Below are 17,953 nucleotides of genomic sequence, written 5' to 3'. Positions count from 1 at the left end.
GAGAGAGAGAGAGAGAGAGAGAGAGAGAGAGAGAGAGAGAGAAAGAGAGAGAGAGAGAGAACCCACTTGTGTACACAAAATAAATATTTGTTAAGAAAAGAAAGAATATCAAAGGTACACACAGATAACAGCTCAACTGTGTCAGACACTGCTGGGCCTGTATAAAACTCCTCCTACTTAACCTCATGACAACCCACTGACACAGCCTCCCATGTCATACACAGAGGGACAGAGGCGTGGAGAGCTCAGGCCACTTCATCACAGCTAAAAGCTGGACAAGCTAGACCTAGGAGCTGGGTCTGTCTGTGCTATGCTCTAACTTTTCTGCATGCTCCAGTGGCCTCTCCACTCATTTCTGGCTAGCCTGGTATCCCAGGAAACCTGAGCCTGAGGCAGGCAGAGCAATAACAGGTCAAAGCCAGGTCTCTGGGTCCTACAGGGGCATCTCAGAAGACACTGGAGCCTAAGGCACCTGGGGAAGGTAACCCTGGACTCAAGGGGACTGCTGGGAAGGGTGAAGCCACAGTAGAGCAAAGCCTTGGCCCACCCCGGGGTCACTCTGGTTTTCTCTACCTTAAGCAGGTTAGAGTCAGAGACCGGCTCCAGAGCACACCCATGAGTGCAGAGTGAGCAGGCTTGGCACTACCATCTAGTGGCTGGTCACACCCGACAGGTAGAAGACGGAGGGCTTTAGCCAGTGGCCAGGGTAGAGTGCTCTGGGAAATCGGAGACTCTAGAGACTGTCTCAGGACTGCTCTTGGGTATGACCATGGAAGGGGGCTAGCAAGGTAAGGGGACAGAAACATGGAGAGTTCACACAGTAAGTTCATTTGTTGTAGAGGTAGATGCCAGGTAGGAATGAGGTGCTACAAGATCTCTATGTGCTTCAGGGCTCTGAGAAGCTCAGCTGTGTGGCACTGGCAGGGTCTCCACATGACTCCATGGGGTAAGACAGACTGAGAAGCAAGCCAGAAGCTGCCCTATCCATCCCAGTGTACACTGCAGGAAAGAAAACCAGTCTGTACAGGCTACTCTCTTTTTCCTGGTTGCTGGCCTACACTAGCAGCAAGCCAGGGGAAGGGTTAAGTCCAGCCAAGCCTCTTATCTGATGGCTGCTTTGGTAAAAGCTTTTCTGTGTCCCAACTCACTGGAACCTTTCTCTGGAACACAGAGAATGCTCTCCATTAGGAAAGCTGGGCAGCTGGCCAGTCTCGGGACCTCCGACCCTACAAGTTCAAGCATGGCCATCAACCTGGAATCTGACTGCAATTAGAGGGGCTGCCAGGCAGTCCGTGAAACCCAAGATGCTGGAATGAAGCTTAACTGTTGAGTGCTCCCTCACCACTGTACTTCCTGGGGCCAGAGCTTCCAGGTTCACATGGGGGCCTCTGAGAACAGTTCGTCGTATAGGACTCCCCCATTCAAAGCTCTTACGAGTAGTTATGGCTTCAATCTTCCAAGAAGCTGGAATTTCAGGTCTGTACCACTGCATCCAGCCTTATAATTTATTTTATTAAAATTATACACTGAAAGGCTACATTTCTTTTCTTTTTTTTTTTTTTTTTTGAGACAGGGTTTCTCTGTGTAGCTCTGGCTGTCCTGGAACTCACTCTGTAGACCAGGCTGGCCTCAAACTCAGAAATCCGCCAGCCTCTGCCTCCCAAGTGCTGGGATTAAAGGTGTGCACCACCACTGCCTGGCTGAAAGGCCACATTTCAAAGGAAGAAAACATCACAGCAGGCCACATGTCCTGGAACCTCACTTTCTAACCCTGCCTCTCACACACTGCTCTATTCTGGTCCTCAAAGGTCTCTTAGGACATAAGTGGTTTCCACTCTTGATTGCCATTTGAGAAACAAGTAGAAGAAACAGATGCACTATCACAACAGACAAATATCACAACTCATTGAAAAAAAAAAACCCAAAATGAAACAAAGCAAAAGGCAGTGGAAAGCCAAGCAGGGTGGCGCACGCCTTGGGAAACTGAGGCAGGAGCATGGGGGTTCGAAGCCTCACCGGCCACAGCTATGTGGTAAGTTGTGGTAAGTTTACACAAAACCATGTAAAACAACAACAAAAATAAACATCAGACGCAGACCACTACCCCAAGTCAAGGGGTGGAAATGCAAGGTTTGGTCCCTGGTCCCGGGCTGCTTTCCGTTTGTCCTGTACTCCAGGCAAGAAGCCTGCCCACACTCCATACTGTTTCCCTGTGGCTCAGAGAGTGTGGTCAGCAGTACAGGCTCCGTACTGACCTCACTCCCAAGCAGGGGAGGAGCCAGCATGTAGGGTTCTGAGCACACAAGGCTCCTCACCCTGCCTGTCTCCTGTGAATGGCTTCTTCATCAAACGTGCAGTTAAGCCCCTCATGTGTTTTACCTGTGTCTTGTCTCACCTAAAGGATACTGTGACTCTGTATACTTCCCAATTGATAGGCTACAATACAGGCGTCCTAATTAGATTTCTATTGTTGTGATAAAACATTATGACCAAAGCAGTCGAAGCTGACAGCTCTCAGGCTGTAACTCCCATCGTCAAGGGAAGGAACTCAAGGCAGGAATCCAGAAGCAGAAACTGAAGCAGAGCCCATGGCGGAGTGCTGCTTACTGGCAGACCTGCCCCTCGTGGCTTGCTCGGCCTGCTTTCTTACACCATCCAGGACCACTGCCTAGGGGTGGCACTGCCCACAGTGGCATCAACCAGGAACCAAGAAAATGCCCCAGAAGCTTGTCATAGGCCAGTCTTTTTTTTTTTTTTTAAAGATTCACTTATTTATTTGTAAACAGCATTCTGCCTGCATGTATGCCTGTGGGCCAGAAGAGGGCACCAGATCTCATCACAGCCGGTTGTGAGCCACCATAAGGTTGCTGGGAATTGAACTCAGGACCTCTGGAGGAGCCGCCAGTGCTCTGGTCAATCTTACAGAGGCATTTTCTCAGTGGATGTTCCATCCTCTCAGATGGCTATAGCTTGTGTCAAGTTGACAAAAACTATCCAGTGCAACAGATCAATTTTAGTACATATCAAGTAGTTTAAAATTGCTTTTCAGTACCTGGGCTTCTGAGCTGGCTGGTGGTACCACCATGGTTGTAGGCTCTGTAAGAGAAAACAGTCAAGGTTATGTTGGAAGCACAAAGACCCCACAGACAAGGTTGGTCATCCCTTCTCCTGTTCCATCTTCCCCAAGACATACAGCATATCCCCAAAGGAACACCAGCAAGCTCACCAGGGGCTGAGACACATGGCACCCTGAACAGAAACTCCAAGGCCTAGCCTAAGCCAGCTGTGGGCAGCGTTCAGAATACAGAGCATATATAAATGGACCGTCATAGGCTGCTATCAATCCCATGGTCCATAGCAACAGCTCGGAGGAGGAAGTCAGAGATGGAGAGTCAGCAGAGCTATGTGGGAGAACGTCTGAAGAAGGGGGACTGCTCAGTTGTCACTGCAGGGAAGACCAATAATCTAAAATGGCTTCCCTAGAACTGAGGTCCTGTGAGCCTGGACACACAGGAAGATAAGAACTATACCCTGGGCCAGTGGGTAAATAAATCCACTTCTCATGGTGCACTCATGCGTTGGGGATTTTCCAACGGCACTTCTTGAAGAAGGCGTCCCAGGGTTGGAGGGCAGACAGAAACTGGACTCTGCATCGTACACTAAACACATCGGTGCAAATGCCAAGAAGTGAGTCGCATTCTCAAGGGCTTACTCATTGGCTCAGCTACAGACTAGGACGGGGGTAGCTTCCGCACCCATTTCACAGATGAGGAGCCCAAGGCAATGGGTGAAGTTGTTGACTCTCAGGCATTGCAGCTGGCTGGTAAGGGTAGCCCAGGGAGGCAGGCCACTTAGAAGGTGGCCACCAACAATCCCTCAACTACCCCACATCCAACCGTCCAACCATCACCGTTCCCCAGACCTCCTTTAATCTCGTATAAACCATGTAAGGATACGAGCTGCAGCTTCCCTAAGTTCTAGAATGAAGTGAGACATAAAAAACAACAAACCATGAAACCGTCTGCCAAGTAAACCTGCTAACTCCACAAATACCTTCAAACTGCATCAAGAACCAGGAAGATTGCCAAAGATAGAGACTGCGAGACCCATTAAAATAATGGAAAACAGTCCATTCCCCCAAATCAGTGAGGCAATAAAGAGAGAGCCGACAGGGTACATGCTGTCGGAGGTCTGTCACCCCAGGGACTGTCCCCAGCACACACTGGATGCTTAACAAACTTTGTAGCTGTGACTGGATTCAGATGCTGGAAAGATGAAAGAAAATTGAACAAGAATGAGGGTGCTTCCTGGAAAGATCACGCTGGGGTCCGGGAGGCGGGGCTGGGGGTCTGGGAGGCGGGGCTGGGGGTCTGGGAGGCGGGCCTGGGGTCAGGAAGGCGGGGCAGGCTGGTGGACTTTAGCTGGTTCTGAGCACACAGCCAGTCCTAGTCTTCAGCTCAGAGCAGCATTCTGGCTGGATTTTTAAAAAAGACAATGTCTCACGTAGCCCAGGCTAGCCTTGAAACTCAGCACATAGCTGAGGAGAAACTTGAATTTCTGACCCTCTTGCTTCTACCTCTCCATACAAGGATTAAAGACGGGTGCAAATGCACCCAGTTTATGTGGTGGAGACTGAGCCCAGCGCCTCCTTGTGCGTGCCTTATAAATACTGATGGAGCTGCTGTCCTAGCCGTGAGGAGGATGTTTTTGATGTGTTAATAGTTGTCTCTGTTAGGGTTTCTAATCCTGCAACAAAACACCACGGTCAGAAGACAAGCTCACACATCCATGTTGCTCTTCACCACCAGAGGAAGTCAGGACTGGAACTCAAGCAGGGCAGGATGCTAGAGCAGGAGCTGAGGCAGAGGCCATGGAGGGCGCTGCTTACTGTAGGCTTGCTTCCCCTGTCTTACTCAGCCTGCTTTCTTATAGAACCCAGACCCACCAGCCCAGGGATGGCACCACCCACCATGGATGGCCCTTCTCCATTGATCACTCATTGAGAAAACGCCTTACGGCTGGATCTCATGGAGGCACTTCCTCAGCGGAAGCTCCTTCCTCTCTGATGACTCTAGCTTGTCTCCAGTTGATACGCAAAGCCAGCCAGTATAACAGTCACTATGTTAACAGAAGATGTCCCAAAATTGTTTATGGATCTAATTAATGCTTCAAGCTGCAAAAGATTTGGAAAGTTTTGTTGTTGCTGTTTTGAGACAGAATATTATTGTCTAGCTCAACGTCATGACAATCCTCCTGCCTTGGCTTCTTGAGTGCTGGGATTACAGGGTTAACCACTATATCAGGGGGATCTTGGGTTTTAATGAGCAAGCTACAACCTTGTGAGTTCCTGGGATGACAGTGACCACACAGCCAGGCCCAGAGAAAATGCAAAGACAACAAATGTTAGTGACGTCCTCAGCTCTGTGCTGAGGGCTGAGACTCTAAGTGTGCCGTCACACCCCCCTGCCAAGATTTCTTCTCTACACTTGAGGAAGCTGGAGCTCAGGCAGACTGCGAGATTTACTTGATACCATATAGATGGTAAATAATGGGGCCAGGCCAACGAGTTCCCGTTATGTTTGAAACGCTAGGTCAGGACGGGAGTCGGAAGCAGGACACTCGGATTCCTTCAGCATCATTTCTGTTACGGACGTAGACGCAGCTTGGTGCTAATTTACCCAAGCAGGGTATCCTGGCCCTGAAAATAGACGGCCACTCCAGATTCTTTATTTAAATAGCAAATGAGAAATCCAGGGGCCAGGGAGTTTTCCTGGAAATGAGCCCATGCCCTGGAAGTAAGAGAGAAGATTTCATCTGGAGGACTGCCCAGCTCCTCCTCCAGTGGAAGGTGCCTCTGCCACCAGTGCTGGGAGGCGGAGCTGTCCGCAAGTCAGGTTCTGTCCAGTCCATGGCTATGGGGCAAGTGGATGACATCACTTCATCATCCAGGGGACAAACATAACACCTTCCTGCCTAACTCATGGTATCACCTCAAGGAAGAAGTGAGCTAACATACACAGAGACACTTCCTAGGGTGCGATACCGGAGAGATACGCAGTGCACCGCCGTGCAGCGGCACAGCGCAATGGTAGGACCTCTTGACTCTAACCTAACTCCTTTTTGGGATTTGGGTCAAGGTCAGGGTTAACTATCCATCCTATATAACCCTACCCCACCCCTGACTCTGTTAAAGGGGACTTTATACATCTTAGGGAGGCCTCTTGCTACACATTCCCCACACCACACCCGGGCTTCTGGGAGTATTTCAACAGTGAAGGAAGACTGGAAGGAGCAGAGCCTTTTTTAAGATCGAAAGACTTCCTGTCCTGCATCTCGGCCACAGGGCAATGAAGATGTGGCATACACAGTCCCTGGTGTACAAGGAACTGGCCACAGCCCTTGGAAGGCGGCCTGCCAAGCCTCTTAGAGTTATGAACTCTCACCTTCTGACTTAGCTCATGGGCTTTTAGAAGGCACACCCCTGCATCATGACACCTACAAGATAGTCACTCAGTGCTACATCTATTCTACACCAAAAATCTTTAGTGTCCTCTAAGGACAGACACACAGGGCACCTGCACCCAGGACATTAGGTGTCACTAGAAAGAGCAAGATAGCCAGGTAAGGTGTCGGATGAAGAAAGTTACTTGAGCCAGGTGGTAGTGGTGCACACCTTCAATCCCAGCACTCAGGAGGCAGGGGTGAATTTTTGAGTTCATGGCAAGCCTGGTCTACAGAGCGAATTCCAGGACAGCCAAAGAAACTCTGTCTCAAAAAACCAAGAACAGAAAGAAAGGGAAAGAAGAAAGAAAAGAAAAAGAAATTTACTTGAAACCAGACCTGGGAGGCTGAGGCAAGAAGATCCCAAGTTTAAGGTCAACCTCGGTAACATAGAAAGACCCTGCTTCAAACAAAGAACCAATAAGATGTCTTTTGTGTGCTGAGTTGATCCAAGCCCCCCCCCCCCCTCAGGGAAAAACAAAACAGAAAGTAATGCCTGACTTTAGGAGGAAGTACGCACACGTGTGTGCTGGTGTGTGCAGGAAGCCCTCACGTTCTTGGCAGCCTGTGAGGAAGGAGGATGGGCATCCAGACACAGCCACACAAGGACTCCTTCAAGGTCTTCCCTTAAACTTTCTGAATTTGGGCGCTGGCTGCTCCTAGAGAGGACTGACACTCCCTGCGCTCACGGGACAGCCCACAGCACTGTGTCACAGTCTCCAGTTCTGGAGGATTCAACACCCTCTTGTAGCTTCCATGAGCATCCACCAGGCACACGGTACACACACACATACAGTCAGGGGAAATTCTCACACATACGAAATACAATTTAAAAAGAAGCCTTCTGAATTTCAAAATACATGGATTTGCTAAACTCAAGAAATTTGGGGCTGAACATTGTGGCGCACGCCTTTAATCCCAGCACTCAGGAGGCAGAGGCAGGTGGATCTCTGATTTTGAGGCAGCCTAGTCTACAGAGTGAGTTCCAGGACAGCCAGGGCTACACAGAGGAACCCTGTCTCAAAAATAAATAAATAAATTTGGTAAAGAAAACACAGCACCTACATTTCTCCTAGATCCGGGTACAGCCTCCAGCCACGAGACTGGAGTCAAAGGTCATGTGACTGAGCAGTGCCAGTTTCCCCTCGCAGAAGTGGTATCATTTACCACAAAGGGCTAGTCAGGATTGGGTGGAAACACACCCAGTGACTGGCACGCGGTAGTTAAGCCACACAGACAGGTGGGTGGCTTCCCCTGTCAAGAGATGAACTGTAAAACTGAGTTGTGACCCAGGTCAAGCGTCACCCTTGGAAACTGGAGAAAGCCGAGAGGGGGAACCACCCACAGGAAGGCACGAAGTCAGAGTCCCGTGTTTGTTTAACAAACAGAATTCTGTGGGGCAAAGGGATACAGGTGTGGCCCATCCTGCCCTTCCACAGCTGGGCGGTGGCTGATCCCGGCTTGAGTGAGAATGCAGGCTTCTCTAAGCACTCTCCCACACATTCGATGCCCACACACCACTCCCAGGAAGTGCCTTGCTACAGCAGGAACCCTTTCCAAGAGTGACAGAGCTGGAGGCGACCTGTGTCAGCAGTACACAAGGCTGAGGCCTGCCTTGCGCCCCAACCTTGAGCATTCATGATTCTCTAACAATGGGCAAATCTTGGGGACCAGAGTCGGAGACGATAAATTAACAGCCAAAACAAAACAATGAGCAGGCCTGGCTTCTGTGCTCCTGAACACCTCCATACCCAATCTCTGACAGGACATCTGGAAACATCACCAAGGCCCCACCACTGGTCCCAGCCAGAAGACAGTGCACGAAGTCGTCAGAAATAGATTCAGCAAGGTGGCTCTGTCGGTAAAAGTGCTTGTTCTGCAATCTTGAAGACCTGAGTTCCATCCCCAAAAGCACAGAGGAAAGATCTGAAAGTTACACACATGTGTCATGGCATGTGCATGCTCGTAGCCACAGATCTGTTACACACACACACACACACACACACACACACACCCCGAGCATGTGAGTGGTAAATGTTAAAAAAAAAAAAAAACTGTGTGAAAATATGTTACAAAGATGCTATTCCTTAGCCAGGCGTTGGTGGCGCACGCCTTTAATCACAGCACTTGGGAGGCAGAGGCAGGCTGATTTCTGAGTTCGAGGCCAGCCTGGTCTACAGAGTGAGTTCCAGGACAACCAGGACTACACAGAGAAACCCTGTCTGGAAAAACCTAAAAAAAAAGAAAAAGAAAAGATGCTATTCCTTGGGGTGGGACATTGATGAGGTGGGTAAGGGTACTTTCCACCAAGCCAAACAACCTGACTTCAAGCCCTGGAGTCCATTGTGAAAGGACCAACTGGCTCCTACAAGTTGCCCTCTGATTTCCATGGGGTCTGCACTCACACACACAACATACATACATACATGCATGCATGCATGCATACATACATACATTTATTTAAAGCTTTAATTTTTTCTTATTTTATGTATATGAGTGCTTTGCCTGCATGTATGTAAGCTTGCCACATGCATGCAGTGCCCACAGCGGCCAGAAGAGGGCACCAGGTCCTTTGGCTCCGGTTATATAGGTAAGCAGCTTTGTGGCGCTGGGAACCAAACCCCAGCAAGAGCAGCAAGTTCTTTCAGCCCGTGAACCATCTCTCAAGCCTCAAACTTTGCTTTTTTAAAATTTTTCTTTCTACTTAAACTTCCTTGCTCAGCTTCATTTACCAGTCCAACCTTCTTTTTTTTTGGTGGGGGAGATGTGTTGGAGACAGGGGCTCCACTATGTAGCTCTGCTATCCTGGAACTCACTGTGTAGCCCAGGCTGGCCTCAAACTCTCAGAGATCCACCTGCCTTTGCCTCCCGAGTTCTGGGGTTAAAGGCATGTGCCACCACCCCCAGCGATGGAGGCATTTCCAATCAAGGTTTCTCCTTCTTAGATGACATTAGCTTGTGCCAAGCTGACGTGTGTTAAGCTGACATAAAACTAGCCAGCACAGGGTGGTAGGAATCAAAGGCCTGGTATAACGGGCCCACCAGTGACCAACAGAAAGCTGGTGATAAAGCAACCATTTGGAACCAAGCTCTGGGCAGGTGTAGAATACAGATTTCTGGGACATGAGGTGGTGACCCATTCTGGAAACTTGACCTATGTGGTAAGGCTTCCGCAGCCTCCGAGGCGAGCTGAGAGAAGAATACACACATGACATTCATGCGTTTCATTACATGCGACTTTCATTTCCTGTTTTCTGTTTTGTTTTGTTGAGACAAGATCTCAGGTAGCTCAGGCTGACCTTGCAGTCACTGTGTGGCTGAAAACAACCCTGAACTCCTGATCTTCCTGCCTCTACCTCCTAAGAACATGCCCTCACGCCTAGCTGCATGCAAGGGTTTTTTTATATTGAAATAAATAACTAGGGGCCTGGTTACTGTTCAGTGGTAGGGTGCTTACACAGCATATACAAGACCTTGGGTTCCATCCCAAGCTTGCATGTAGGCTCTAAGTGAATGTTAAATTCTAGCAAATACCATCCATGCTGAAGTACTTATCGGGGGTTGACGGGGAGGGTGTCAACAATTTCCTTGAAATGGATTAAAAATAAAACGGAGAATGAGAGATCTTGATGTGAACACACTATGTTCATGTATGACATACATCACAATAAGGGGCTGGAGAGATGCCTTAGCCGTTAAGGGCACTGGCTGCTCTTCCAGAAGACCAGGGTTCAAGTCCCAGCACCCACACAGAGGCTTACAACCTGTGACTGTCTGTAAGTCCAGGTCCGGGGGATCTGACACCCTCAAACAGTCATACTATATATAGCCTGTGGATATACTGCGGGATGTGGTAGATGAATTAGCTAGCCTCAAGGTAGAGATGATTCTGGATTTATGGCCTCTTAAGCCGGGAGTGAATACGCTAGTGTTGTTTTAAGTCAGCAGATTAAGAGTGCATTTATTCATAGGAACCTCATACATTCTCTGGTAAGTTCTGTCCACCCTCTCCTCTTCCTTCCCTGGGGAAAGGATCACTAGCCCTCTGCCCTGGAATAAAGTACGAGTCACTGGACTGAGAAAGCAGGGGCTGAACACCTCTTCCGGGTGCTCTGGTCCCCAACTGGTTTGCCTGACCAGCAGGGTGGCATTTCCAGGCAGCAAGGCCATCTCTCTTACCACTGTCTTATGTAGAGGTCAACTCCCTCTGAGGAATCAGTTAACAGCCAGAGATGCTTAAAGGATCTACATTCTAGGACCAGTATGAAAGCCAGAAAGGACCTTCGCTGTGCCCGCCGCACCATTAATACACCTGTGCTGTGCTGGCCAATGAAATGCTTCTCTGTGGACACCTGGGTGGGGTGGGGGTGGAGTAACAGATGAATGTGGGGGAAATCCAGGGCCTTGAACATGGCAGCAAGCCTGGGGTAGCACCCCTACTACAGGCTGAACCACGCAAGACACACAGGGACCCCATGGGCTGCCTGAGACTCGGGGCTTGATCCTTCCAGAACCACACTACAGAACATGGAAATAAACAGGTGGGCTAGGGACCAGCATCCCGCCTTCGTGTGTCTTGAAGTCTTCTGGGCAGCCAACCTCGGGCACAGGCATTATCGCAGAGAGAAGATACACTTGAAGAATTGTCTTCCTGCGAGGCCTAATTCAGAGGTGAAACTAAAAAACTGTACATACAGCCAGGCAGTGGTGGCACACGCCTTTAATCCCAGCACTTGGGAGGCAGAGGCAGGCGGATTTCTGAGTTCCAGGCCAGCCTGGTCTATAGAGTGAGTTCCAGGACAGCCAGGGCTACACAGAGAAACCCTGTCTCGAAAAACCAACAACAAAAACAAAACAAAAAACTGTACATACACACATACCCAGCTCACACCCACATCCAGACTGCTCAGGCATCCTGCCACAACCCCATAGAATTAAGACCCCCACCACACCCAACCCCACCCAAAAACACACTTCCCCCTTTCTGAGTCGGAGGTCCCAGGGATAGCCCACTGGCCATCAAGAAATACACAGGGAGCCCTTTGCAGAACTGCATTCCTCCAGCTACCGCCTGCATTTGTGCCAAGGGTTCATTTGCATGGACCCTGGATACAGTATCCCACGCTGAAAGCGGCCAAGGTACACAGGGGTGTGGCACATGGACACCTGCTGCTGTGCCTCAGGCCAGGGCTTCCCTTTAGTGGCGTGCTCTAAGGTCATAGACACACAAACACTAGCTCTGAGGCAGGTGCCATGTCATGCCCCTCTCACTGACTCTGGGCAGCTGCCTCTCCTCTTTGATCTCCCATTTCTTTGCGTGCAGAGTGGAGATCTCAACAGGATGCTCTGGAGGAAGAGTAAGCTCAACACTGTTGGGTGCTTACCTCGTGAGCATCTCTGAGCACGCTCCAACCCCACATGCACCCGTCCAAGGCAGCCTGATATTAAGCCACCATGACTTAGCTGAGTGACCATCACAGGGCACAGGATTTACAGCTCTTGCAGTCACAAGGTGGGCAACACAGCTGTGACCAGGACTCCGAAACATGAGCAGGAGATCATGGGAAGGGCCTGGCTCAACAAGCAAACCTGTTTCGACTACAAATAGTCTGGCACCCAGGAGACTCTGGAGGGACAAATTCCCTCCTCCTAATCAGTTTTGGGCTCCCTCACAATGACTGGGAGAGAGCACTGTCCTTGGACAGGGTCCAAGATGCAATACAAGATGGCTCAGAGGTTAAGAGCACTGACTGCTCTTCCAGAGGTCCGGAGTTCAATTCCCAGCAAACACGTGGTGGCTCGCAACCATCTGTAATGGGATCCAATGCCCTCTTCTAGCGTGTCTGAAGACAGCTACAGTGTACTCACATACGTAAAAATAAATAAATCTTAAGAAGAAAAGTCAGTGGAACAGGTAGTCCCTGGTCCCTGATGAAGCTCTAGGACTCCAACTCTAGGGGTCCAGTGACATTTCTTAGCAGCCAAAGATCTACTTTAGCTTAAAGAGGGGGTACTGGGCTGACAGGCAGGCAAGTGAGCACCCAGGTGCGACAGGTGACCATTTACACGCACAGTTACAGTAACAAGGAACAGAACTGAGGTGGAGGGAGAACCCAGGAGCGCTGGCCTCCTTATGAACACAGTCAAGCGAGCACACTCAGCCTCACTGTAACTCATCCCCACCACTTCTCTGTGACATGCCAGTGCCTAGTCGGTAGCATCATTGGGCAATAAGAGTGAAACTATAGCAGCCAGTGATGGCGCACACCTTTAATCCCAGCACTTGGGAGGCAGAGGCAGGCAGATTACTGAGTTCGAGGCCAGCCTGGTCTACAGAGTGAGTTTCAGGACAGCCAGGGCTATACAGGGAAACCCTGTCTCGAAAGGGGTAGTGGGGAAGGAAACACTACTGTATATATTTAATACCTCAACACGGTCTTAGTAACTCTATGTGTTAACTTGCTCACCCTCCACACTGGAGAAGTAGCTCAGCGGTTAAAAGCATCTACTGTCCTTCCAGAAGACCTGAGTCTAATTCCTAACACCCACATCAGGTAGCTTAAAACCGCCTGTAACTCTGGATCCAGGGGGCATCCAATACCTCTGAATTCTACAGACTCTTCCTGCACTCATGGACATGTATACATGTCCATGCATGCACACCGACACGCACACACACGCGTGTACAGTTTATTGTTTTAAAAAAGAAAAGAGAGGTCAGGGATAGTAGCAATTTTAGCATTTAGGAGGCTGAGGCAAGAGGGTCTTGAGTTCTAAGAACTTCTCTCTCTCACACACACACACACACACACACACACACCCATAGGAGTGACTATCAAGAAGTCTTCCAATTTAAGATTAGAAGACTGCCAGGCAAGGTAGCTCCTGTCAATATGCAGGACACAGTGGTGGGAGGATCTCCATGAGTTTAAGGCCATCTTGAGCAACATAGCAAATTCAAGACCAGTCTGGGCTACATGAGATGCTGTGTCAAAGAAACAAAATCAGGAGGCTGGGGAGACGGCTCAGTGGATAAGGTACCTGCCGCACAAGCATGAAGAACTGAATTTGGACCTGCGGTATGCGTGTAAAAGCTGAGGTTAGCAGCAGGGATGTATAGCCCCAGTGCGGGGACTAGAGTTAGTGGTACACCAAGCAGCTGCCAGTCAAGCCAAAATGGTGAGTTTCGGGTTTAGTCGAGAGACTCTGTCTCAAATAGAAGGTGGAGAATCAGACCTCCACGGCTCAGAGATTGACCTGAGTGACAGCACCCAGGGTATCCAGCATTCGACACAGCAGATTAAGAGACTCTACTGTTGGGGGCTGGAGAGATGGCTCAGTAGTTAAGAGCACCGACTGCTCTTCCAGAGTCCTGAGTTCAATTCCCAGCAACCACATGGTGGCTCACAACCATCTGTCATGGGATCTGATGCCCTCTTCTGATGTGTCTACAGTGCACTCACATTAAATAAATAAGTAAATCTTAAAGAAAAAGAGAGAGAGAGAGAGAGAGAGAGAGAGAGAGAGAGAGAGAGAGAGAGAGAGACTCTACTGGCATCAGAAACAGAAACAGCTACTTCAGAAATAAGCTACATAAATCCTGTAGGTACTTCACTAGTCCCTCAAGTCCAGAGAAATGCTGGGCTAGCTACTTTCATGGGGTGGCTAACTTAATGTTTCAGCCACTTTATGAAGCTCTGGTAAATACATTTTTCTTTATCCTTCAGGAGCCAGAAAGCACGTGTAGTCCCAGCATTGGTGTTGGTATCAGCCTCCGAACCCAGTTACATCACATCTAGGCGACCCCCACATGGTTGCCAAGGCAACCGCCATACATTGCCAGAATCCACCTGGCTACTTCACCTTCACCTGGGAGAGGCTACTGTCACCACCCATATAAAACAGTCAGAACCCCCTGACCTCTCTCTCTTCTTCCATCTTCTTCCTTTACTTCTCTACTCCCTCCCCCCGCCCATCTTTACCCTATCTCCTGAATAAACCCCACTTGGAACCGTTTGGTCTGGTGTGGTCTGTTCTAAGCCTCTCGTGGACGTCTAACAATTGGGAGCTTGACTTCAAGAGTTCAATATCAGCCTGAACAACATAGCAAGATCCTGTCCTAAACCAACCAACCAACCAAACAAACCCTAAAACAAGTCATAACCCTCATTTGTCTTCATGGGGTAAGTTTACTAACAGACACCAAAGATAACACTGGGTAGAAAGTGAAGCCGGACTCCTTGGTGCCTGCCACAAACAGGTTCCTCTCCCCAAAGGTCAACACAGGCTGCTTTCTCTGAACTTTGACCCAGCAGGAAGTGCTACTGGCCTGAGAACAATAAGGCAGTACATCTACAACTGGGGTTGGGGGTGGGGGTTGAGGAGCCAGGCTGTGAGTGTCCTTTTTGATGTTCTGGAGAGACCCAGCAGAGAGCTCAGCTTGGTTTGTTCACAGTGCAGCCCACCACCATGACAGTGGTAAGCCACTTACAACCCTAACCCTCAGTTTCCTTGTCTTGAACATCACGGGCCAGACCAAGCAGGCTGTCTGCAGTGCCTGGAGCCAGATCCTGGGTTATATTCTCTATAGTAAGCAATGTGGGTGAGCCCAGGAAGAGTCTGGTGGGGAGGCCGGAGCCTCAGAAGCTTCCTGAGTGTGCAGGCTGTGAGAGTTGACTGTGGTGCACCTATCCCTTCAGGCCAGCCTTGGAAGAGGGAGCCCCGTACATTTTATGCAAATCATGCTATTTTCTGAGCGAACTGGCCAAGGTTAACCCTCAGCCTACCAGGGTGTTGTGTTTATTATTTCCCTGTGCAATATATCGGTGCTTTTGTGCAAAATTTAACAACTTGCAAGTGTCAGGCAGGGGTGAGGAGGGAGGAAGGAAATGGGTACAGGCTGAGAAGCCTGGGAAAGCCGAGGCGGTTCCTCTGTGTGCACAATGGGCCCTCCCTGTCACAGAGGCAGCTGTTGTCCGTTGCTTCCCTCTGGCCTTACTTATCATTCCTAGTCCCCCGCAGATGCCTGCTTGAGAGAATTTCTGCAAGCCCACAGCTCTCGGGGTTGGAGAGAGGCCAGCCTTCACTCAGCAAACACACAGCCTGCCTTTGTGCTCCCAGCAGGGTATCAACTTTTAGGGTACTATCACTGTATGCTCCATACTAGAACTACAATTCTCCGGGTTGGGGAGGGGGGAAACGAAGGGGAACAGGAACTAGCAGCTTGGACTCCTCACTCTGAATAGACTTCAGTAACCTTTCAAAAGCTTAACTGTTGGTTCTCACTGTTTAACGCGTTTGTTTGTTTGTTTGTTTGTTTAAAAAAATCACAGATTATACACTCTTCTTACACTTAAACTTAGGAGATTAGTATCAATTCAGTACAGACTCAGAACAAGACACAGTACTCCTGCTCTGCCTACCCCTAGAAAAAGACACACATCTCTAAGTAACCTTAAGGTCTGCAGCGTTGCCAGAGGAGAGTCCCAGCTTCACGGGAATAGCAAGGAGTCACCCACAGGCCCTGCTAGAGCAAGGCCAGAGGACTGCGGACTCTCCCAAACACATCTTGAAGGGACCTGGCTATAGGAGAGGCTTCCGGAATGCCGTGCTCCGGGATTTTAAGGTAAAAGATACTCAGGCTTTGGTTAAAAGCCCCTCTCCCCTGGGGAAAGCGTCCCTGGGCGCGAGCAGCCAACCGGCCGCTTCACATCAGGAGCGATGGGCTGCTAGTAGGGTTATCCCAGACTGCAAGTGTGTGGTTGGGGTGTGTGTGTGTGTGTGTGTGTGTGTGTGTGTGTGTGTGTGATAGTGGGGTTCTCCCAGGTTGAAAGAGAAGACAAGGAGTCCCAGATCCAGAGGGCAGGGTGGGGCCTTCCCGGTCCGGCAGAGCGCTATCTGGGCGCTGATGAGAGAAAGGTCGAGGCCCCGTCACCTGGCGCCCGGGTGCCCTCGGCGGCCGCTCGCCCGCCCGCCCGCCGTGCCGGCCACACCCCCACCCACTCCGCTGCGCCTTACCGGGCTCCGGCCGCGCGCCAACCGAGCCGTCCCTACGCAGGAGGATGTCTGCCGTGTCCCGGATGCGCCGCACGCCGCCCGGCTCGCCCCGCAGCCCGCGGCAGCCCTGGAAGCACACCGCCCAGGCCTGCTCCTCGTTGATGGGCTGCTCGTACACCTTCAGCACTTCCTCCAGGGACAGCTCCCACGGCTCGGGCCGCGCCGCGCCCCCCGCGCGTTCCGGAGCTGCCGCGCCGCCGCCGCCCGCCCGGGCCATGGCCGCCCATCATCGCCGCCCGCGCGCGCGGCGGGTCTCCATAACAGCGGGGCGACGCACCGCCGAGCGAGGGGGCGGGTCCCGCGCCGCCCGTGTGCTTTGTCATTCCGGCCCCGCCCCTCGCGGGCAGATGCAGGTGAGGGCGGGGGCTGCTGGAGGAGGAGGAGGCTGACGGCCGAAGAGGCGGGGCCAGGCTGGGAGGGCAGGGCAGACCGGTAAGGAGGGGCGAGCCGGGGATGAGGGGGAGAGCTGCGGGGGGGACAGCCGGAGAGGGAGGGTGCACAAGAGCAGAGGACTAAGGAGGTTTGTTAGAGACGGGTTGGGGGCGCTAGAGGAGGAAAGCTGACTGAAGAGGGGTGGGGTTGAGCATGATGGGGACCGTGAACACACACACAGACATACACACACACACACGCACACACACGCGCGCGCGCACACACACAGAGGCACACGTGCACGCACTCCCTCTTTGTGGAAGACCTGGGTAGCAAAGGACCTTAGGAGGTCGCTATAGTGTGATTGGCACAAAGAGGCCTTCAGGGATGAAGTACTTCATAAATGGTCCTTTTTCTGCTCGAGAGGACCAGCTTTATTTAAGCCCTTCGTGTCCGAGTGACAAACAATGTGACCGAGCTAACACAACACCTCATCTCCAGAGTGTGTTGCCTTCATTCCGAGGCCAGCTACTACAGGGCACAGCAGAAGTGGTAGCAAGCCAAGCACAGAACACAGCTTTGTTGAAAGTAGTTTCAGCCATATTTATGGCTGTTTGGAAGAACAGAGCAAGAAGATGCATCTGAGAAATACACGATAGCAAGGCAGTTGGTCTCAGGCGTGGCTACTGGATAGAATAATCACCTACAAAGCAGAAGACTGGGACAAGATCTGACCAGATCTGTTGGAAAGAAACTCTCAACTGTGGGATTCCCTGAAGTTCTGGACAGCTAAGGCTAGGACATAGTTGTAAGATAGTTTCACTTCGTTTGACAGAGACTTGCTGTAGGGGTGACTCACAATCTCCTCTGGATTCTTAGTCCTCCGTTGGAACGAAACGATACAAGTCAATTTTGCGTGAAAGTGTTTGTAATCAATATCTGGGCAAGTGTGACATCCTTCTCCCAGTTTGCAAGCTTATGAGATGGTAATCGATTTAGGGGGAACCAAAGGACACTGAAGAAG

At 50.6% G+C, this 17,953-nt stretch overlaps 1 protein-coding gene across 1 annotated transcript in view; it reads right to left on the bottom strand.

Annotated features, from left to right (window-relative positions):
- The window catches only part of Spire2 (spire type actin nucleation factor 2), a 39,646-nt gene extending 22,820 nt beyond the window's left edge, over window positions 1-16,826 (bottom strand). Inside the window, exons 1-2 of the mRNA XM_028753086.1 lie at window positions 16,519-16,826; window positions 3,053-3,096 (exon numbers count right to left, since the gene is read on the bottom strand). Coding sequence (XP_028608919.1) covers window positions 3,053-3,096; window positions 16,519-16,774 — 300 coding nt within the window. The 5' untranslated portion in view covers window positions 16,775-16,826. The remainder of the gene's footprint in view (window positions 1-3,052; window positions 3,097-16,518) is intronic.
- Between the last annotated feature and the right edge of the window lie 1,127 nt (window positions 16,827-17,953).

This window comes from Grammomys surdaster, unplaced genomic scaffold (genome assembly GCF_004785775.1).
Source record: "Grammomys surdaster isolate TR1022 unplaced genomic scaffold, NIH_TR_1.0 128, whole genome shotgun sequence".
Classification (NCBI taxonomy): domain Eukaryota; kingdom Metazoa; phylum Chordata; class Mammalia; order Rodentia; family Muridae; genus Grammomys; species Grammomys surdaster.
The sequence above is the reverse complement of the archived record's forward strand: the minus strand, read 5'-3'. Positions and strand labels throughout refer to the sequence as shown.